Below are 24,950 nucleotides of genomic sequence, written 5' to 3'. Positions count from 1 at the left end.
AATAATGGCACTTTGTAACTTGTCTAATTAAGCTGATTTAATAAGATAAATTACAATTTTATTATATAGAATGAACTATTGCTGGTAGATTTTTAACCAAGAATATATTTTGGAGGAGGCACTTCTTTCTATAACAATGACATTTTCATAATATGAATATACTAATTACTCTAAGGAAAAAGAGTCAAAACCCATTATTTGCAAATCTATGTTGATTGGTAACCAACTGATGACTTGGTAAGAAAGAGAGCCACAGCTTACTAAGCCACTAGGCTACATTGAGGGTCTATTTTTGTACCCATTAGTCTCCCCATCATCTTCTATTCAATCCACCACTTTGTATAGCTGGGTGGTGTTCAAACTACAAGTTCAAATCTAGCATATATAAATTTATGTTATTCCTAAATATACTATCTCAAAATGTAATACTTGTACAGTTTAAATTAGTGGTACATCCTGATAACTAAAGGAAACATTGCACCTTTTGATAATAGCATCAGCTACACAGTAAAGCACTTTGAACAGCTGAATTATATGTAGAACTGGAGGGTGAGGAGTCAAGGTCAAGCTTTGAAACAGTTCAGCTGATCATTCTTCATAATATTACACAATGTGTTTATTTTAAAATCAAACCCAATGTTTACACATTTAACAAAAACAAATTAATTAGTAATACCATCTACCCTAACTTGTCATATCACAGTGGCTTGGATTTCAAGAGATATTTTATATTATTAATATTTTATTTTTATTGGTTTTGCCCCCTCCTTAATCCGCCCCTGTATTATTCACTCACTCGCCCTAAAATGAGTGGGAGAAGTGAAAACATTAACAGACTAAGTATACATTACAAGTAGAAATTCAGCTGTTGGAGATTAGAGAGAGCACTAGTCACGATACAGACTAATGAGTGGCGTCAGTGATCACTCATCAGTGATTCATATAGGTGTGCTGAAATCAACGAACTATACTACTGGAACGCGCACTGCCCATAAGCAGCATGTTGTGTTTTCCGGTCGCACACAGCTGTGCGTTACTGGTGTATCCATGGATTTGCAGGCGCTTAAAGTGGGCAAGAACTCACCAAGTTCTGTACTCCATGCCAATGATGCTGATCTTAGAACACATTAACTTTTTATTGATTTTAAATCTAAGGGTAAATTAAGTAGATCAAGTGATGATGTACGGTATTGAAAATTGTAAAATATTATTATTTACTCTAGTTATCTCAAACAAATGCGACCACTTCTAAATTGACAGGAAGCCACGAGTTACTTTGAATTAAAACTGTGACTAAACTATTTTTTTTAAATAATATCTCATCACATCGAAAAAACAAAAACTTTTGACATTAAAAAAGAAACCAACTTAGAAATAAGGCAAAAATATTGGTCAAAATAATTTTATTTTCTAACACGTAGATTAAGTGTGTCATGTTTGTAAATTTTTTGTAGTTTATTTTGAAATAAAATACTGTCAATAAAAAGTTGTTTTTTTTTTTCATCTGGGTAATATTTTAATGCCTGTAATATTTGTTTCCGACTTTGTAAGAAAAATAAAAGTCAAAATCTCAGTTATTTTGATATTGCACAAAAATCAGTTTTTTTAACAGAAAATAAAAATCCACGGTAAAAAGCAGCTACTAACATTTGTAATAATAAATAAATTGTAGTATCTAACAATTGTATTAAGTCTACAAGGCGTTTTAAAGTGATATTAGATCATTACTATAATGCCTGCCATATGGGCGGAGTTAGTTCTTGCCCATTTCCAGCGCCTGCAGACTCGGAACGCAGCCCAGGATTTCGGCTCGGTTTCTCCGGCCCAGAGCGCGTTCCATTATTATAATTCGTTGGCTGAAATAAACCCTTAGAGTGATAGTCTGACTTTTTTAATTACTAACAATTTGTGCAAATACATTTAGTGATAGGATAACCGACTAACCAGTCAGTTATTTTTGTCGTTAATCGGTTATTTTAGTCGAATGAATAACCGATTACTTTTTTAATTCAATCCAGATTGATTAATTCACTTAATTGTATACTTCACATTAATCAGATGAATAGTTGAATTGCCGCAATTTATTTAGTAATATTATAAGTTTTATTCTTGTTTCAGAGTTTATTTACACATTACTATTACATTTAAATAAGTAGACTACTGATATGCTTAACTTACTTTTAATATAATGAATTTTCCTATTTTATATTTAAACAAAACTTTATATTCACAAAACACCTTGACCATGACGCCTACATAAACTTTTTATCTATATATTATAAGAAAGTAAATATTTTATTTTTGATACGGAAAATCTTCGATTTGGAGTTGAGTAGATAATGTATGCAATAAGCTATAAATAAATCAAAATTAAAACTGGTCTACAAATATTGTTTTTAACATTTATTTCATATAACTTTTACATTTTCAAATCAAATCACAACTAAGAGTACATTAGAAGAAAACAAAATTGGTAATTAAAAATAAAACATAAACAATATATTAAATTAATATACAAAGTATAATAAAATATAAATAAAATTAGTAAGTCTCAACCATAAAACACTCATTATTTATATTATAACATAATAAAGGAGTTTAATCCATCATTGTTGAAATAAAATAACTTTGGACTTAAATAACAAATACTGGTTAGATTACAAAATAAATGTATACACAAATTGACAATGTAAATAATACTGGCATGTTTCAAAAACAGTGCACTAGCTTTTCCTTTTTATTACATTTTCTATGGAACCTTACAAGAACAAAAGACTTAACAAAAAAATGAAAAATTAACACACTGTATTCACTTAAAGTAACAATGTCTAATTAAAACATATAAAACACACAAATTCAATCATGAACAAAATGGTTACAAGTGGTCTAAAATAAATGTTTGAACATTTTTCATTTGCATTTTAAAATACCATTTTATCACCCGTCACCGTCAATTACACAATGAATAATAAGTTTAAACACCATAATCACAAATTCGTTACCGTGTCCGTCCACATACTGATTAGTTGATACAGATGGTGTCAGAGGGATGGATTGGGGAAAGGAGCTATTCCTGTTAAGACAGGAACGCAACACGGACAATACAGTGATCAAGAAATGTTAGGCTTTATTTTAATTGTGAATCACAAAAAAACCTAAAGGTAATCGTTAAAGTACGAGACTGGTGTACTAAAATGATTGATTAGAATAAACGACTAATTCAAGTATAGACTAAGTTTGCACAATCACCTTATAGAAAATTAGTCTGTAGAAAATTTAGTCTTAAGACTAAAAATGACTGATTGCAGCAAAAATGACCGACTAATCGGTTAAATTAAAATAACCGAGCTAACCAGTATTTTCATTCAGTTATTCTACCCACCAGTAGTCACTATCATCGATACATTGATGGTCACTAGATGTATTTCACTTTTGAATTAGAGTGAAGTAGTGATTGTAGTAAAGGAGTAAGACAATTACGTGCTCTGGTAAATCACTAAAATACTGTAACACCCATTATCTATACCCATTGTCACAATCATAATTTAAATTTAAATAACTAATACAACGCACATAGTGAGAATCTTATAAATAATAAATGAGCTCTAATGATCAAACAAACTATTAAAACTGGAAATAAGAAAAACTCATAAATAATAATGTAATGATAACAACATAAAAAACATTTATAACAGGAAATACGAAATATGCTTAATTATTTATATGTTTTCTCCTACATAGCAATGATAAGCCGTTTTTGAGAAGTTGTTGAAGCATCTTCTCTAGAAAACCGTACTTCTCTTCTGCACAAATACAGAGATGATCTGCAAGCAGGTCAGCTGATGTGCCACTTTTTAAACTTCGTTTCACGGTCCTCCACTAGCTTTCGACTGTCTGTTATTACCTATAAAAGAAAACACGTTTATTATAAGAAAAAGTGTTTATTGTTGATACAAGTTAGTTATTGTTCAAAATCAGTATTTGATTTGATTGCATTTCCCTTTGTAGTATTTCCCATTACAGTTATCAGTAAGCACAAATTTTAAATGGTTTTAAATTCTTCTCTACAGAGGTTGGAAACCTCAAGTGACTGGGAGTGTTAATTGCCATAGACTTACCAGAGGCTGATTCTCCTCAGAGTTATTTATAGGTAGGAATTTTCAAGCTACCAGAGTTCAGATTCTGTCAAGATAGAAAACTCATAAAGTACAGTAGATGATAAAATCTTCCAGGTGCAGAAGGTTTTCAAGTAAGTAGCTCCCAGGTAATAGAGGACAAAAGCTGTTAGAGGCAAGAAGCTTCCTGTGAGGAAAACTGGCCAGGATCCCGGAATTTTAGAGGCTGTAATGTTTTATATGCATGAGGTTCTAGATTTCGGAGCCCCTAAGCTCTAAATAACTCTAAAAGACCAGAATTTCTACAGTCCAAAAGCATCATGAGACAAGAGTCCTTAGTGTCTTGAGATTTCCTACATAGGCTGGGAACTGAGTGGTCACGAGACCTTCGTCTTTCAGAACTCAAGCGAGGGTCTTCCAAAGGTTTATTGCCCCCAGATTCCGGGAGCTCCTGATACAGAAACATCCAGAGTTAGGGTAATGTAAAATGCGGATAGCTCTCAGGAGCTGGGTGATTCTAGAGGCTGGGAACTTTCAGAAGCTCCCGACATCCCAAAGCTACCAGATGTCAGGAATTCACAAATTTCTGGATCTCTTTGATTTTACATGAGTTACTAACTCATGTAAAGTAAGGCATATTATTTCATATTTTAATAACAGTGATTAGTGTATAGGTAAAACAGTATATAAATACATTTTTACACCAGTCCACTAACATTTGTATTGAAAATATCAGTGTTGTACCAAAAGTCGTATAGAATATTTCATTTTTAGTCACTTTCAATGCTTGATAAAACAACTGCATCTGGATACAAATCACTAAGAAAGTTACAAAAAGGAAAAAATTATATACGTTATATTTATAGGCAATAATTATATCGATATCAAGAAGGATCACCTATGAAACTCTACTGTAAAAGACTATAGTGGTAAAAATTATTGAAAATCTGTCTTATTATTTTAAAAGAACCACTATCAGCCATATTGATGGTCATAAATCCCTTTGGTTTTCAAGTCTACTTTTAAATGTAATGAGATAATACAGCCTAATGTACCTACTAAACTAAACAAGATTACAACTCCAAACATTCATATGCTTAGTTCACTGCTTGGTCAGATACCCTACCTAACTGCTCGAATTGAAACAGGAATTTAGGAGATTAATGGTCATAGCTCAATAGAGATGGGCTTGCAGTTACTTATGTGTAGGCGATTGACATTGCGTCACCTTAAGTGATTATTAAAGGGCATAGACATTGGCCAGCAAAAATAAATAAAATCCTTGACAAGTCATAAAAAACTGTAATCAGGAAGGAGTTTGAAGGAGTTTTGTTTTTCGCAAGATGATTAACAATGAGGAGATATTGTTTACAAGCGAAACTGACGACAATCTTCAGATCTGTCTTATTTCTTTGACTTCTGAGCTGAACGCTCTAATGACTAACTATCCAGAACTTGACTTCACTAACCTTAGTATGCATATCAGTGATCTTCTAAATAAAATTGATAAACAAAACTCCTCATATAAATGCTGCCTAAGTGATCTCACTCATTCAAGTAATGAACTTCAGTTACTTTCAACGAAGCTTGACTTAGAAAAGGAACAGAGAAGGAACGAAATGAACAACTCTTTTAAAATCCTGGACGAATCGAACGTTGAGATTGTCGACCTTAAAAAACAAGTCCAATCGTTGCTTGACGAATTACGGCAGCGAGAGCTTCACATCTCAACGCTCATCGCCAAGAACAACACCTTGTCTGACGATGTTCGCAGTATTAAAGCCAAGCTTTTGTTGTCGTCTGAGTCCAATGAAAAAAACGATTTAACTATAAAAAATCTCAGTTATAAGCTAGATTTATTAACTGCTGAACTCAGTGTAAATAGTATTAGTGACAAAAAATGTAGTTCTTACAAATGGGTTGAGGAGCATATTATTTCGGATTATTTTTCAGCTATTGCTAATAGTGTGAAGGGTAGAGATGAAATTTTATTGTTTAACCCAGCTGTTTCTCATTTGTTAAAAGTTGGTACACCTGAGGCGATTAATGACACTTTGTCCAATTCCACTTTCAATAATGCCAAGTATGTATTTCTTTGTGTAAATAACAGTGTTGATAAGCAGAGAGCTGACTCTGGAACACACTGGTCCCTTTTATTTATTGATCGAGGTGTATGTAAGGCTTACCACATTGACTCTGTTTTGGGTGTAAATTTGAGCTCAGCAGTAAACATTTTAAGAAATTTAAATGTACCTCAATCTAGTCTAGTAGAGATCAAATGTCAACAGCAGGCGAATGATTTTGAATGTGGTCTCAATGTAATTGTCTATGCAAAATTCATTGTTAATTACTATTGTTCTCGTAGACGTAAGGAAGAATTCACTGATTGGTTCTATTGTAATGTTGTAACTTTACCTGACTGTCCATCACCTGCCCTCAACTCTGTCATACCTTCGAGTACTCCTTCTCACAACCAGTCGCAATCATCCCCCCCTCAGTTAGATAACAATACTCATACTACTAGCTGTAAAGTTGACACTGTAAAACTTGTTAGATGTAAAGGTGACAAGTGGAAACTTGTAAAATCAAAATCAAAGCGTATACGTTCTAAACAAACAAAACATCCTCGGCAAGAAGTGTCAATCGAGTGCAGGAATAAATATGCTGTCCTTAGTGATATTGATGTTGACGACTGTACAGAGTTAAACACGACCCCTGGTGTATGCGGGACTTCTAAGCCAGCTAAGGAGCTCTCAGTGATATCTCACTCCTCTGTCTCTGTAACAGATCGAAATCAGCCAAAAGAGAAAAACATACATGCCAATAAAAGTAATGTTAGCGATAGCCCCTTGACTGTTAATGATATTTCATGTAATGAAAACCTAAGTTGTAATGAGTTACCTTTAAAATCATGTTTGATTATTGGTGATTCGTTATTGAGATACTCGGCCAAGCAGTGTTCCGACTCAGGTGCTGCAACTGATATGAATCCTGGAGCCAGAATACGTACAATAAAGCAAAAACTTATGTCTTATCTAAATGAAAAGCCTAAGGTTATTTATTTAAATGTTAGCACTAATGATGTACCCTTGTGCTATAATGGTGGATCTGGTTATAACGGGGGGTGTGGCAAACGTTTAATTCTAGATTCTATGGCAGATCTTTTGTATACTGTTAAAACTAAGTTCCCTACTTCTAAGGTATTTTTAAATTGTATTCCAATAAGGCGTGATTTCAAGTATGGTACTCTGTGCATGTTGAATGAGCAGATAGAGTTGATGTGTTTCAACTTTGGAGTACAGTATGTTGATTTAAACTTTTGCTTAAGACTGCGTCACCTTGCAAGGGATGGTAGACATCTGAATAAGGAGGGTAATTTTCTACTGGGTTTCATAATGCATCAGATTCTTTCTAAGGTAAGTGCTCATAAGGACGAAACACAATCCTTTGAACCAGGTACACCTGAACCCGAACCAGATACTCCTGCTCTTACGTCGGGAAACGATTTAACACCTCATCCCAATCCCCCATCTTAGCACAACGTGACTTTTTCCCCGTTGCTTCTGCCTTGGACTTCAGTCCAGGTGATGTATGCAATGGCTTTCATAATACCTCCCTGAAGGTCCTTCATCAGAATATACGGGGTTTAAATTCTAATTATGAAACTCTCCAGCTTTTCATTCAGGAAGAAAATCCAATGTTGGTGTGTATTAGTGAGCATCACGTTAACCAATTCGGCATTTTGCAATTGGATGGTTATGTGATGGCAAGTTCGTTCTGTAGATCCGGAATGGAAAAGGGTGGAGTTGCTCTCTTCATTAAACCAGATGCTTCCTTTTCCCTTATTGATGTCTCTGACTACTGCGTTGAAGGTTTCTGTGAATTGGTGGCCATTTCTGTTGAGCTAGACAGTGGAAAACTTTATATTGTTGGGGTATATAGACCCCCCCTTAATTGCAAGGAGGTCTTCTACAAAAATATTTATGATTGTCTTTCACAGGTTGTGAAAGGGAGTGCAAATACAATTGTCCTGGGCGATTTCAATATTGATTTAGCGGGTTCTTCCAACAACTCCAAAACTATACTAAACGATATGCTGTCCTTTGGTCTTCGCCAAACCATTCGTTCGTATACACGAGAGTTTAAGAAGTCTAGAACCCTGATTGATCATATATACACAGATATACCTGAACCCTGTTTTTCGAGCTCTGTTATAGTGTCATACTTAAGTGACCATCATGCACAGGCTGCAATGTCATCTTCAAAGTCATCCCCAGCTCTTTTCCGCTACAACCGTGTTTTCTCAGAGGAAAACATTAGTCTCTTCAAATATTACTTGAATAACGAAAACTGGGCTGATTTGTATTCATTGACTGACTTAAATGCAAAGTTTGAGCTGTTCTTGAGTCACATTGACTATTATTTCAACGTTTGTTTCCCCTTGGTCAGGAGAAAGGTCCCTTCAGAGAGTAGGGACAAGTGTAGGATTAAACTAGATGGTGAGGCGATAAGGGTTAGGGAACAGTTAAGATCCTCTTACTTGGAATCGAAAGATTTGCCTTCTGTCCACCCCCTTAGGCAAAGATATCTTGGCCTCAAGAAGTTGTATCGTAAGCTTATTCTGAAACTCAAGTCTGATAGTGTGGCTAAGCGGCTCAGAACGTCATCTAATAAAACCAAAACACTTTGGGGGATCGTTAATCAGAGTCGAGGTTCACATGACTTTAAAAAGTACCAGAAATCAGGAATAATTTAGGAGAGGTTGTTAATGATCCCTCAGAAGTGTGTAATATTTTCAATGATTATTTTCTTAATGTGGGTGATAAGTCCAACAAGGTTCCGCCTAATATTAGCTCTTCTGCCTTGAGCACATGTCCTCTGAATTCGTTTTTCTTGTCGCCTACTAATCCTATGGAGATTGCTGAGTCAGTTCGCAGCCTAAAATCAAAGAATTCCGCTGGTTCAGATGGAATATCATCTGCTTTGCTGAAAAACGTAGTCTTAGAGCTGGCAGAGCCACTCAGTGAATTGATTAATCATTCATTTTCAATGGGTATATTTCCTGACTGTTTGAAACTCGCTATGGTCACCCCTTTGTACAAGAAAGGCTGCAATCTGGACTGTTCAAATTACAGGCCGATTTCTGTAGTTTCAACCTTCTCTAAAGTTATAGAGAAAATTGTATTAAAAAGGCTTTGGAGTTTCCTACAGCACAACAAGCTGATGTTTCAACATCAATATGGGTTCACCCAAGGGAAAAGTACTGTTGACGCAATGTTCTGTGTCGTGCAGAACATTGTTGATACTATTGACTCGGGTAACCGGTCTAGTGGCTTATTTTTTGATTTAACTAAAGCCTTTGATTTAGTTGATCACGTTCTTCTTCTAAATAAATTGTCTATCATGGGGATTAGAGGTGTCGCACTTCAGTGGTTTCAATCATATCTGGTCAAAAGGGCACAGTTTGTTAAGGTTGGTTCTATTGATGCGTCAAATAACATCTGCAATAGTTTTTCCACGAAAGGAACTATCAGCAAGGGCGTGCCCTAAGGTTCAATTTTGGGCCCTGTCCTTTTTTTAATCTTTATCAGCGATCTTTGTAAGGGCTTAACTGTGCCAAACTTGTGCCTATATGCAGATGACACATCACTAACGTTTTCTAATTCCTCCAGAGATCACCTGGAACTCGACACATTCTTAGAAGGGAATGCACTTGTTAATTGGCTTGAGCAAAACAGTCTTCAAGTAAATGTCTCAAAAACTACACTCATTGAATTTTCAATTAACAGCCATTCAAGCAAAAGTTTGCTCAGTATTCATTTGGGTGATGAAGCTGTTTTCTCAGAATGCTCCGTAAAATTTCTTGGCCTTATTATTGACTGCAATTTGTCTTTCCATCTCCATATAGAGCATGTATGTAGGAAGCTGAGTCAGGGTATTTTTGTGCTCAGAAATCTGGCTCGTTTTGCATCAACTGAAATTCTTACTGCTACTTATTATGGCATCATCTATCCATTCATATCTTACGGGGTTTCCATTTGGGGTTCTGAAAGCACCAAAACTAAGTCTGTGTTTAGGCTTCAAAAGAAAGCTTTAAGAATAATTTGTCATGTCCCATCCAGAACCTCATGTGCTAACCTTTTTTCCTCCAACAAACTTTTAACTTTTCCTTCCATTTATATTCTGGAAACCTTATCATTTCTTCATAAAAACTTTCACCTTTTTAATAGATTTTTTCCGACTCACATGTATGGAACAAGAAGTAAACCCAGATGCATTATGAATATCCCGCCACACTCCACCTCATTTTTTGAAAATCATTTAAAATATTCAGCAGTAATTCTTTTTAACAGTCTTCCATTAAGCTTAAGATTAGTCCAAGATTACACAGTTTTTAGAAAAAAATTGAAATGGTTGTTGATCGAGAAGGCTTACTATTCTGTTAAGGACTTTTTAGCTGATAAGATAGTGTAAACTTGAAAAAGTAAAATTATTTTATTGAGAGACATTATTATATTTTGTTATGATTTGTTGACTTGGCATATACATTGTTAACTCTGTCTACATGCTGAATAAAGAATTTGAATTTGAATAAATTTAAAACTATGGAAATTACAAATCGAAAAAATGAAATGAAATTTAAGTTTATTTCCACAATTTTCATGTTCATACAGATATTACAAACATGTCTGCAAATAATTTAGTTAGCAAATATATTAAAACATTTTAATTTCTGAATATATATATTTTATTGAAAATTAGCCTACATGGGCAAGCAGCCTGTGCATAGGCTAGAGACGCTGTCCTTTACAGAAATTAATTTTATATTATAAGAATTAAGTAATTGTTTAGGCAATTTAAGGCTTATTTTTAAACTTTGTTAATATGTCTATGTAAGCATAAGAAATTTGATCTAAAATTTTTTTTTATAAAAAAAGGGAGATCATTGTGTACTGCAAAGTAACTATTGAATTTTTCATTTTCTGTCAAAATTTCTTTAAAAACTAGCCATTAACTTAGTGTATATACATTGATTCCATATTTGATTGATATACTCATGTAAATTAAACATAGAAAACCTCTCTATTAAAAATATTGTTTTCACAACACTGTAATCAATGCGTATTGAAAATTGCAGTAAACAAATACCTACTTGTATTTCCATAATATTTTAATTACAAACGCACAAACTACATGTGAATCCAAGGATACCATAATCCCTGCAAAATAATTAGGTGAATGTAGCATTTTATACAATGTAATAAATAATGTATTATTTTAAACTATACTGGACATTTTGGGATTAAATCAAACACACAGTATTAAAAGTAGTAATTTATTGAGTGTTGGGAAACTGTGGCTAATTACTTCTTCAATGAAGAATGTCTATGTAGGTAGTGATTGTGTATGTTTCTCAGTCATAGACAAAGAAAACTAGATGAAATTAAAGAATCTAGAAGCATAAACAAAACTATTACTTATGGTTTGTTATCATTTAATTTACACTAATTTGTTAATTTTTCGTTTAGTAATATGATTGTGTTAAATAGTTTTGAAATAGATTGTGAAGAGAAGAAAGTTTGTAAATAAACTTATATTATCAGCGGGTTATACCTTTCAGCACTGATAAAATGTGGGTGTGTTATCACAAGATAAGAGGAAACATTTCCACACATCTTACTCATTTTTATCACAAACTCAGCATTGTCACTGTGCAGTTTTTATACAGTATTATATGGATGATTTTCTTGTTTACTTTTTACTAGGTAATAATTGAGTTTTGTTTTCTGTGTCTGGTTCGATAGTATAAAAAATGCAGAGTCCATCCAGTGATGTGGTGAAAGTGGCTATTCAGGCGAATAATAAAGCTGTACTTTTTAAACTAGATCAAGATCAGTCATTGGAAAAAGTGATTGAAGAAATATGTGGAGAGTGCATGGTGACCTACGAGAAAGGCAAGTTTGCCTTGCAGCTTCTACCTTCAGTGAGTGAACCAGAGGTGTTTGTGTATATAACAGATTTCAATCGCTACATGATCAAAAACGGTCGTGAACTGAGATTGGTCTATAGTCCACCATTGCTTGCTAAAATGATCAAAGATAAGTTAAATCCTCGAGGTAGCATAGAAAACTTAACATGGGCACTAAAAAAGTCTGCAATCTGCAGTACTGATTCAACATTTTGCAAAGAATTTTACCCAACAGGATACTCAACACTGAGGGTTCTTCTGAATGAATTACTTTTGACAAAAGATCTGTACAAGAAGGCACTCCAAACTATCTTGAACTTAATCAAATCAAATTATTTGAAAGATTTGGACAAAGATTTTCTTTTGCAACTAAAAAAAATTATCATAAGTGACCAACCAATAGAAGAGGGAATTATAGAAACAGCTTTAGAGATACTTGAGGCAATAATTTTGACTAGTGGTGACTCGGAGATCATAACAAAACTCTTAAGCCTTGATGAACTGGTTCATCATATTTGGAGCAGAGACTCACCTACGATACAGAGTAACACAATTACACTCATGAACACAATGGCTTTAAAAAGCTCAAAAGTGAAAACTCAGCGATTAATTCTTCACAAAATGAACTCAGAAGTGTACAAAGACTATATTTATATGAACATTATCACAACAGATTCTGTGATTCCCCCAAATCTAGCCCATGTTCTGTATGTTTACCAAAGTCTAATACTCTCTCTGGCCAAGGAGAGATACAGAAACATCATAAAAAGTGAGTCACTCATGCCTGATCTTGTCCCATGCCTGAAAACCAACAAGATGGACACAACAATAAAGAATGAAATAGAAGCTGAGTTTTTCAAATCAGGTAGAGGAAGTAAGATTAGTCAAACAAATGTAAGTTATAACGATGGAGATGACGTAAGCTTGACACCATCAATGACCAGCAGTGTATTATACGGGTCACAGTCGGATGAAGAAATAGATGACACAGTTTTTATCCAAGAAACAAAGCGTCAAGAATCCAAAAAAGATAACTACATCTCTCAGCTAACTTTTGATTGTGTGTTTTATTTCTACAATAACCATCGTGATGACTACAAAATAGCTCTCCTAGATGATGGTAATAACTACAGTAATCTGTTAAGAACTTGTGAACAAATTGTTCAAATCCTTTGTTTAAAAGTTCTGCGTATAGGAAACATACCAGATAATGGAGAAACAAACTATTGTCCTCTTGTCTTCTTAACTGCCCTTCCTTTCTTTGAGGAATTGTTTTCTAGAGCAATAAACTTACTACACAAAACTAAGAGGGAAATGAAGGCCAGGAGTTCATCTGATTTAGAGAAGGTATGTTATGTATCAAACAACATTAATTTTTCTGATTTTAAAAAATTAATCACTTATTGATCAGTAAATGGATCAAAAAATTGTAATTAAAAAAAACTAATACATAACTTACAGTAAAAGGAGTAGAGTATGTAAGGTTATTCACTTATTTGTTGTACATTTTTTGTGAGTCAAAATATTTGAGTTTATTATATTTGAACAAAATGTAATAGTAGTTATACTGTATCACCATCAGAAAGATAAAGAGACAGAAAATTGCTATTTCCGAACAAATAATTACTCTTTACATGGTTGGCTAACTGAATTAACTTTTATAAATTTATATTTGGTATATATATATATGTCTGATGATTTAAAGTATGTCTGGTTGAAAAAATTTTTAACCTTGAATTGAATTTTAACCCCTTCACCAAAATCAATGCTGTTTGACAATAGATTTCTTTCTTAGGAAAAATTCCTTTTCCATTCCATAAAAAATTAGATTGTATGATTATATAATGTAAATTGGCTTTTGGCTCCAAGACTATCACAATTTTTATTTTTGCTTACAAGGGCGGTTTTATAAGCCAGTGACTTTTTGAATTTCCCACGCAGTAACTTTAAATGACGTAACAGTGCTGCAGTTAACTGTAATCTATCAGTGGACAACTTTCTAATTTTGAGCAAGTTACATCATACAGATTGTGTTTAATAGCCATTCAAAGCAGAAAACCTTGTACATTTTCAATTAATTCCATCATGATTGGATTGTGGTTCAATAATAGTTTGATTCATACTTGTGGAATGCCAAAAGCCAAATTGTTTGCAGAAAGAGCAACAAATTGTGTTTTTGACAAAAAAGTTCTCATGCAGGGTGACTGCTCACAGAAAATATGGTAAATTGCTGAAGTCAATAGTAGTAAGATCATTAAGACTGTTTCTTATTGTGTACATTATACAATCATTGGGCACGTAAGACAATCTTATGAAACTATAGATTTCATTGTAAGTATCATAGCATCTTGAGAAAACAAGATATATTATATATATATATATATCTTATATATATAAAAATCTTGAGTCACGATGTATGTTGCCAATAAACTCCAAAACGACTGAACCAATTTCAATCAAATTTCACATGTATCCGTAATTTAGTCTAACTTAGAAGATAGGATAGTTATTATCTGAATTATTCGCTTATGTCGTGAATATAAACGAATAAAATGAAGAAAAGTTTTCAAAGCGCCTGCACATTATAACCTGCAATTACGAGATAGATACGTATATTAAACAGTGAAACACTATTTGAAGGCGCTAAGTTATGATGTATAATTGTCTAAACTAAATTTTTGGTTGAACTTAAAGGTTGAGTGGTAGACCACTTTGTAATAAAATACATTATGCATGTACAATACATTTTTGACATATTTTCTTGATCGTGACATCAAGGTAAAATCTACATCGGGGTTGGAAATATAATTTACTTCAACCAGAAATGCTCATACGCGGGCAAAACTTACGAAAAGCGTGCGAAGCCGCGGGAAACAGCTAGTTATATATATATATATATATATATATAAAACCAAAGTCTGTCGTTATACTATGATGTCATCAGCTCTAAAGTGTGAAATAAATTACCATCACATAACTCAAGGGTGTTTAGGAATTTCTCACCACATTTCCAAGAAGTTTTCCAGAAGGCATCCTATTAAAGAACTTAAATCTCCAAGCCTTGTGCAATAGGAAAGGAATAACGAGACAGAAATATTAATCAATGATCATCATTGACCTCAGAAATTGCTTCCTACACCAGAAAGATTTCCCGAACTCTTTCTGGAGGCTCCAGGGTTTTAGAAGTGAAATGGATGTTTTACAGTGATGTTTCTTCGTATTTATGATGGATAACCTCATAAAGGCTTATTTAGCCATGGAAATTTAAATGCACTTGACTGATTCTAGGAGGATTTGTGCGCAAAAATACCTATAGTCGACTAGAGATTAACCCTTTGAGTATAAGATCAAAATTTTTCTTTTGTCAGAAATACCAGTAATTTTGACCCAGGGATTACTAAAGAATACCAAACTCTATGTAGACTGTTGTGTACTATCGTTCATTTTGCCTTATAGGTAACTTTCTTAGTTTTTGGTAATAAGTGATAAAGATAGTCTCTTTCAATAAAGATAGTTTTTAATATAATGTGCACAGGTATATCAAGTTCTTCAGCGACAGCTCAGTGAAGCCCTGGCATCCCAGCCAACCACCTTCGAGCGACTGGATGCAAAGTTGGGGAATCTCTCATACTGGGCTGTGAGGAACCAGTGGCAAGAAGAACAGATAGAGCGGGAACGACACACGCTTGCCAACTCTCCTGCCATCAAGGAGCTCAAGAAATCGCTCGAAGGGGAAATCAAAGACCTTGTGAAAAAACAAAGGCTTCAATTTATTAAGAACGGGACAGAATTTCCAGTGTGGAACTCTCAGAGAAATCAGGTAAGGTAATTAATTAAGTGTTTAATGGGTGTACTATAATTTTAAAATTTCAATTTGAAGTTATTTCTTATGAACTTATTAAAATCTTGTTTTTAACAGAGAGTGAAGAACAAGACATGGTTTGCGTTTCTTACTCCAAACGAGAAGGTGATCCAGTATTACGAGAATGATGGGGAAGTCAAACAGATGATGGTTGAGAATATAGCAGCCATGCTCACTGGTAGAAGATGTCCTCATATCAAGCATTCCAAGTAATAACTACGCATCAGTTATAGATTATAAATACTTGGGTCACCCCAAAAACCTTGAGATACTGTGTTTAATCTTATTAGTCTTATATGATTGTTTGAAGGTCAGTTAATACTCAATAGTTACCAATGTACCAATGTCATCTATGAAAGATATTCAAAGTTATTAGATCGTGGATGTATGAAGAGAGTATTTTCTATATATGATTTTCTACAATGATTTTAAAGTTAAGTTATTTAATTGAAAAGAAAGTGCCTAAAACGTCTCAATCTTTCTATTGGTGAAAATGGGAGGGGGTATGTCAAGTGAGGGTTATAATTATCTTGAGAATAATGAATGTTCATGTAGGCTGTTACTGAAGACAATGTGGTTTGTGTCTGCACTATGACTGAAGAGGATAGGCATAACAAATACATTATCAAAGCTTCATAGGGAATGGATCCACTTCAGAGCAAATAATCTACATGCAATAATAATAAATAATAATAATAATCAGCCTGCAAATCTTCTAAATGCTTAATGCTGATGGGTGATTGGATCATAGATCATGCATTTCTAAAATTGTCATTGGTATTGAGACCATACCGTTTTGTGTTGTTCCAATTTGTGGATAGAGTCAAATATTAGGTTTTTGTACATGAGTCAATTTCAAAAATGGTTAAAAATACTGATGAAGAAAGTTGAAAGTATTGTATATTTTTTATAGGAGCACTGTACTGGTGAATGCTATAAAATTGGAAAGACAAAGAACTGTCACAGCAATTTTGAATACTCAATAATGCGTGCCAGGGTTTTGCAGATTTTGAAAATTGGGGTTGCTCAAATACCTCATCATCAGGGGTGTACTCGTAAACTTTCTAATACCGGGATGCGAAGGTGGGGAATTCATGGAATCCTACGGCAAGAATCCGGGAATCCTGCAGAAAATTTTTTAAATCATACCCTCTAAAAATGGTTCTGAGGAAGTAAAATTAGTACCATTATATAGTGTATATGTTAATATTCTAAACTTGTTATAATGCTGTAAAATGGTTAAGAGAAAGTAAATAACTCTGTTACTCTCTTGTACGAATAAGACAAAATGATCTTAATACCATTACAAATACCAAACACATAGATTAAAAATATGTAATATTTTAACTTGAAGCTTTAACACAGATTTTCCATCAGTATCCATTAGATTTGTCAGTAGAACAGTCAGTATGTAACAGTGATGAAACGGTGTGTTCAACAGATGGGATTCATAGTTTAAAATCGTTGTGAACATTCATTTTTGCAAATTGTTCACCAAACCTCCAACTTTGTAAATCAGGAACTTGGAAATCAGGTTTTGATGGTGGCTTGGGATTGTTGGAAATAAGTGGATATTCCTAAGCTGTCTTATTAATACTTTGAAGGTCTTTTAGGATATGTTAATGTTTAGGTTGGGAAAAATAAAGTTTGGTATTGTTTCTGGAGTTTCAGCAGTCATTCAATTCAGATCAGAATGTCCATGAGTCAGAGTCCACATTAAACTATAGAATTTGCAATGTTTCAATAGTGTATGTCAGTAATTGTTATTAAGCATAAAAGAATGTATTTTGGTTGATTTAATTTTTTCATATTATTAATATTCATCACTAAAATGTTTTAGTTAATTAATTTTTCCCCTTGAAGATTGTAATCATTCCTTCATTCTATTTACATATTTTCTATGGACAACCTCATTTTAATTTAATTTCATTAATGTCTATTCATTCTATATAAACAGTTATTTTCAGACTTCCTCTGTTGCCCATGATAGTGGTTGATTAAGGTCTTTCTTAAAATCGTGTCATATCTGTCTCTCCATTTATGCTATAATTATTTATAGAAAAGGACCTAGATAAACTATGCACTCTTGCTCCAAAAAACAACAACAATTTTGTGGTCAAAAGGTCAAAGAGAAGCGAATTTGCACTTGAAAGATGGCATATAGATATTCTGTGCTATGTTGGTTGCAATAAATGGACTTATTTGGAATATTGTATTATTTTTCAGATCTAGAGCAACTAATGGAGAGTTGGGATTTTCCTTGGTAGCAGAAGATCCATCTGTCATATCATCTTTGGACTTCATTGCTCCAACGCAGGAAATATATGACCATTGGACTGATGCTATCAACATCCTGATAGGTAGTGATTCCGTTGAGGCTATATTTACTATTACATTGCTGTAAAACAAATCTCAATACTTTGGTTACTACAAAAACATCTAAGGAATCAGTCTCACTATATCAAAACTCAATCTTGTGTATAGTACTTTTTTAACTATAGAAAAATATTTAAATTTGTTAGCATTTCCTTTCTTACTTTACAATTTGGCCTCACAGGCTGTAAACAAAGGGGCTGAAGTGTGTGAGCTAGGCTTCAAAATATGGTGTACGTAAGCCTTCCTAATCAATCCGTCACAGGTCTAAGACTCCTCTAACTATGTACCATACACATACTGCATAGGTCCAGTTGATAACAAAAAGAAATCTCTTTATCCAATTCTTCTGAAACTCTTGAGATAAAACTGTTGCTTGGCAGTGGAGGAATGAAAGCTGAAGAGGAAACTGGGGGAACATTGATTAAAGCCTAATAAAATGGCAGAAAAAGTTGTCTCGTCAATACATTTTAGATACTGCTATCAATCGAGGATTAAAGAACAAAACCAAATTAAGTCAGTCAGGAAACCCAACATAATATATTGATCTGTTCTTATAGGAAGTGAGATGAGGAGCTTGTCTATGAAGCGAGACATGAACTGCCTGTTGGAAATGGAGTTGCGCCTTCGCCTGTTGGACACTGATGGTATAGACCTCCCACATGATCCTCCTCCCATACCCCTTGATCCACCAAACTATGACTTCAGTCTCTCTCAACCGGAATAAATGATATAGTGATGTATAAAATATTTTTACTCTTTAAGGGGTGTTGTTGATTTATTTACCTCATTCATTGCAGAGGAAACCATACTAAAGACTTATTTTGCCTTATTTCTGCAAACAGCTCTTCCAACTACAGTAAAACGTGTCATATCCAGCCTAATGTGGTGATTTATTTTTGAAAGTCATTCATAATTTTATGAACAACGTGCTGGAACTATTTTCCATTGAAATTCTATAAATTGATGATACAAAAATTGTATTCTATTTGAAACTAAACTAATGCACTGATTATTTTTTAATTTTTTTGCTGAATTATGTACAATAAAATATAATTGAAAAGAGTGAACAGTAAATACAAAGTTATTTTAGAAAGATATCTATCCTCTTCCCACCTGCTCAATCAGCCAACATGTGGGAGAAAGTGGACTAATCTTGTCCGTGTTGCATTCCTTGCTTACAAATCTTGCATTTAAAAACTGTTTTCTCGTTTGTCACCAGACTAGATATAGCAGGGCCAAATATCACAGGTTTTACATTAATTGTAAAAAAGAATGTTAGTACGATCAATGTGTATTTTCTTTTACAACAGACTACTGCTAAACTAAAACTACTCAATAGTTAGAAATAAATAAATAACGTTATGACAAGATAATGAGTAATAGTGCAACAGATTTAATCAAACAAATAATAGACTATACATGTAACTACATGACAATTATTTGAAACAGAATTACCCACAATGACCATGTTATGGGGCAACAACATGCTGTAGAAAAATCATGCATCAGGACATAAACTATGATTATTATCGCAAAAATCACATTTTTCGTGTAAAATATTCCTGGCTTAGTCAGAACAAAGGTGGATTTCACGTGTGGGTCATCTCGAAAATTCTAACTAAAGATGCATTATTAGTTTAAACAGCCAATTGGAATAACACCAATTGTACAATGCCTTGGTTAGCATGTTAATATACTCGTATTACCCACATCTTGGGCACATAAATTTGTTTGTAAATATATCCACTTATAACTAATTCAGTGTCTGCTTCTAAAACCTTTGTAGGGCCGTTATTTTAAAATAACAAAAACCATATTAATACAAACATTGCTGAAAGTGACCTGAGCCAAGACCAGATTATAATGTAAGCAGGAGTGCTGCCCTTCCTCTACCAGCTGCTATGCACACAATCCGTCTGGAGTATTTATCACTGCTGATTAATCAAAATCGTGTGAATAATCTGTTATTATTTTCCTGCTAAAAACTTTTACTGTATAGTTAACTTTGTTTATGTTTTGATTATGCCTAATACGTATTGTGTGGCTAGATACTATAGTTACAAAATTACCGGTATAACTGTGATCACTCTAAACTTTCTCAAAGGAGGGGATTAGACGTATATAATTGATTACTGCAGTACATAGAGACAGTTTTTTTCCAATTTATAAGTAATAATGAGCTTAATCTTGGAAGAAGTCTTCAGAATTAAAAACACCAATATCTCTGTGTGGAAATTTTACCCTTATTGTGAACTACTAGACTAGTGATTATAAAATTTAAGGCAGATGTAGGAGCAATTAGGATTATTAAATGCGTAGCAAACACAAATTTGTTGTGAGAAAGGATTACTAATACTCATACTTTGTTTCTATATTGTTATCACAATAGTTCTCACTAAAATAATTCTTTCATATCAGTAAAAAATAAAAAATCTAAGGTCAATTTATCATTATACTAAAGTTTGTCACTTTAGATGTTTTATTCCAAAGTTAATCGAATCAATTCTTGTTGAACTCATAGTGTTTTATATTATAGTCAAAGCATATGGTGTTTTACTTAACTGTGCAAATTAAATCTTACAGTATTTAAGTTTTATTCAAACTCTAATGAATATTCTAAAACTGGGATTGTGATCAAATGTTTTACTTACATTCCTAGTCTGAACTTTTGGCTTCACCCATTTGGTTAGGTGTGCATCATCCCTCAACCCAACACATCTGTTTGCTTTTCTGTACGGCACATTTAATTTAGTGCTCAATACTACCTACCCAATCTTCCTTTCTGTTAGCAGTAGTCAGAATCACTCGCCGATCTCAAACAGAGTACTTCTGATATATTTTTCAATATTCTACTCTGACTCTACATTTTGAGGACAAATACAACAATTTTTACACAAAAATCTGTAACCAATGCTGCTTTTATACACGAGTCTCTTGTAAAAAATTACTGCAAGGCAATCTTATTAGTGATCTCCTCAACATAGATGATCAGCAAATGCCAGAATTGTCTTTTAGCTCCAGTTCAATACATAGAAAAAAAATTACAATGTTATTGTGTGTGAATGATTAAATCATTTTTATCTAAGCAAGTTGGTTTTATTTCTCATAACTTTAAAATAATAATATTTTTAGCCTAGTTTGTGCAATAGTAAGGCAAATGTAACATCATTATCATTATTGTGTTAGAGCATTTACAATTAAAATAATTTTATCTAAGTATATAAGTGTCAGTTTTAAATAATTTTATTGTAAATTCAATATGGGAAGGTAAGTTGATTAAAGAAAAAGAACATGTGGCAAAGCTGTACTCTATTCCAACTTCATTTGCCTCGGGTGGCAAAATGTAAAAGGATTGGTCGTTACGTCATAACTGTTTACAAATGGTTTTGTCAGTTTCTACGTGAATCGCTTTACTCAAGGATGTAAATGTACAGATAACTGAGTTTAAACATTAAATAGTAGAGCTACAAAAGGGGGGGTTATATTAAAAGTTATCTTGTTTATTTCTGCGATTAGGCATATACAGCAAATTATAATTGTCAACCAAACTAGAACTTTAAAAATTCATAACTAGGAAACTTAAGACCTGATTATTACCATATATTTGTAAAACCCTAAGTATAAGTGTACTGTTTTTTAGTATGTAGTTTTAGAACACTGTATATGAAAAAGTTGTTATTAAGTTACCATCTGAACTTTTATTCTTGACCGGTGGTTAAGAAAAAGTTCACATTGATCACATTAAATGGATAACTAAACCATTATCTTAGGCGTGTAATTTTGTAAACAGCTATATAAAATGATTGATTTTTAAAAGTACTAAGGCAATACATGCCTGGACAGTAAAAATAAGGCAACAAAATCAATGACCTCCTGTCGAGAACCATAATTAGGGATAACGGGTACTATATCTCAGTCCTTGGTATAATATAATGGGAGGTTAGCTCTGCACCAGTCAAATCGGGCAGTTGTAGCACGTCCTTATGTTCAATCTAGGCTGTCTTTAACGCTAGAACAGAACGCACATTGGAGGAGTAACCTGTCGGAAGTGTGTCGCGAGTCAATTTGCTCTTACAATTTTGTCTAACACTTACTTCTCAATTCATTCGATGAGCTACCGCATTCGGAAGGAGCGCCTCTGTCGAGATCACGTGACGTCGCGGGCCACTTTGTCGTTGGCATGTCAAATTTTATGTCCTACGACAACCTTCAGAAGTAAAAAATAACTGAATAATTACATTCATAGAGCATTTTTACTGTGCATCATTATGATGCGTATGGGCCATAATGTATGTTTGTTTTCTTTTATCCCACACTGGTCCACTGTGAGTCAATATGATACACTTTTTAAAATTTCAACATGTGCATCATTTTGGCTCACGGAGCCGAAAAGTTGAAAAATCCTATTATTTTGCCTATTCTATTATTTCTAGCTTAATGAAATCAACTGTTTTGGCAGTAAGTGTTTATGGTAGATTAGGTTAGGTATAGGTTTTTTGGTGATGTATTTTAGGTTAGGTTATATCTCAATAGAAATAAATAAAAATGGTTTGTTCATTATACGGTTTCCGTCTAAAGTTATGTTATGAAATTATAGTCAAATAGATATAACTTCCGTATTGGCGTGGTGGGGCGTTCTGACGTTGGAGTGAGAGGGAGAACTGCCTTGTTGGCTACCTGACCAATAGGAGCGAGGAGCGTCTGACGCGGTTGCCACAGCAACAGGCACTGTTGCCACATCGGCAAAGGCATATTGGCAAAAGCGGTAGGCTTATTTTACTGCACGCTGGTACATCTGGAGGGTTTGTTCCTAATTATTGCTTGTTATTTGCTTCAAAGCAAACCACAGACTACCATGAAGAAATGAACCATGACACTTTTTCAAAATGGTTTAGAGAATCACTTCTACCTAACCTTTCTGCTCCATCGGTTGTTGTTATGGACAACACTCCATACCACTCCAAGGTTTTAGATAAGGCCCCAACGCAACGTAACAAAAAAGTGGAAATTCAGGCGTGGCTTCGCGATAAATATATTCGTGCTGTGAATGCAATATTAGGTTTTCAGAGTACCCAAATTATTTGTCCTTCACGATATCCGAATTATTTAGTAGTTGTAGATTATTATATAGTATAATGGTAACATATTAATATCGCACATATTTGTGTTAAGTTAGAGAAATTTCGTTTCTGATTACTAGTGTAAACAATCAAAAGACAACACACAATGACGCGTTGCTTGTTGGTAAGTACGCTGGCGCGCACCGTCTGATTTTCTCTTCTCAGTGTTCGGTAAGAAAGTGACCGCTCACGGCAGTGCCCGCACCAACGCGGCAACACCGCGGCATCAGTCTCCCCACTGCTCGCTGCCCCTCCACACGCTTCCAATACGGAAGTTACATCTATTCAACTATAATAGTCCCATAAATTTCAATACTTTACCTAGTCTAATTTACATAATGTACCCTAACCTGATTGTATGATATAATAGATTCGGAAAACTGTTTGGCTAAAAAACGACAAAGATTTACTATGAACAGATTTTATTTTACAATTTGGATATTTTTCAAGTAGGCTACTACATCTTCTTTTTTTACAGATCGATGTTTTTTTTTTAAATTCAATTCATGCATAGATGTACTTATGCTCTATATATGACCAAGACACTGTTCTAACTTGAGGTGTTTTCTTTGCAGCTTGTAACCGGCCCTTGGTTACGTTCGCAGCAAAAGTAAATCTCTCCCTGGGCTTCATCGAATTTCAGTACACGATCAAAACGTAAATTGTCATCCTTCCTGTTTAGCCCTAAGCGTGTCGTTAGCAAATATTTCACCAGCTCCTCTCTGAATGCTACAATGTCCACTGGAGCAAGTACAGTAGATTTATAGATTGTGGGCATTTACAACAGCTGTATTGGTCAACATATCAAACATTACCTTTCTGTACCATTTCAACCCTCTACAAACAGATACAGATGTTCCATAAGAGGCAAGTTGATCAGAAACATCCATAAAGGTTTGTACTGCAAATCAGAAGGTGGATTATTTCACATTACTTCTTTTGTTCCTAGTTTCTGTCAGTTTAGGAACATCTTTAGATGTAAGAAACATTGCATTCCTTTTGTCCTTCCATTTTCCCATTATTACTCCTGTGTTGCTTTCCTTGGGAACCATTTCTCCTTTGTCTAGCTCTTTTTTCTCATAGAGTTGAATTTCCTCATTTTACGTAGTGTTCAAACCAGATGTGTTTTGTTGTCATTTAGGCTAAGGGCCAAATGGACACTCATGTAATAGTTGTATATAAGGTACGTCCTTCTCCCAATAATGGCTCAACTAATACCGTGACTGTGTTCTTCGAAGCTAACTGCCCACGGGGAATGGCTTCTTTTCCACTTCATACATTATTCCAGGTGTAACCGTCTGCTAGGCATAATTTTAATAATTTAATACCAAATCGATGTATCTTACTTGGCACAAACTGAAACTTCAACCTTTCACGGAACGGAACCATTGTTTCATCAATACAAATTTCCTCAAAAGGATTGATTGCATTTTGAAATTTAGCATTTAGTACATTGATCAGTGTAGTCTTCCAGAAAGTCATTTGGATCAGAAATGTCATTGTTGAAA

General features: G+C 33.9%; 1 protein-coding gene across 1 annotated transcript; it reads left to right on the top strand.

The window, feature by feature from the left end:
* Positions 1-11,644: 11,644 nt before the first annotated feature.
* Positions 11,645-19,083, top strand: LOC124358199 (engulfment and cell motility protein 1-like). The gene is made up of 5 exons (XM_046810492.1): positions 11,645-13,431; positions 15,620-15,904; positions 16,004-16,155; positions 18,173-18,306; positions 18,880-19,083. The coding sequence occupies exons 1-5, from the start codon at positions 11,929-11,931 to the stop codon at positions 19,044-19,046; spliced, it is 2,241 nt and encodes a 746-aa protein (XP_046666448.1). The 5' UTR covers positions 11,645-11,928; the 3' UTR covers positions 19,047-19,083.
* Positions 19,084-24,950: the final 5,867 nt, after the last annotated feature.

The sequence above is a fragment of the Homalodisca vitripennis genome, chromosome 1, assembly GCF_021130785.1.
Source record: "Homalodisca vitripennis isolate AUS2020 chromosome 1, UT_GWSS_2.1, whole genome shotgun sequence".
NCBI lineage: Eukaryota > Metazoa > Arthropoda > Insecta > Hemiptera > Cicadellidae > Homalodisca > Homalodisca vitripennis.
Note: the sequence above shows the minus strand (reverse complement) of the source record. Positions and strands in the feature narration are given on the sequence as shown.

Bases quoted from the DNA above. Each gene is read 5' to 3' on its own strand.
- LOC124358199 (XM_046810492.1), top strand. From the start codon at position 11,929: ATGCAGAGTCCATCCAGTGATGTGGTGAAAGTGGCTATTCAGGCGAAT. The intron at 13,432-15,619 runs GTATGTTATGTA...TAATGTGCACAG, and splicing joins GTTCATCTGATTTAGAGAAG to GTATATCAAGTTCTTCAGCG. The intron at 16,156-18,172 runs GTAATAACTACG...ATTATTTTTCAG, and splicing joins CCTCATATCAAGCATTCCAA to ATCTAGAGCAACTAATGGAG.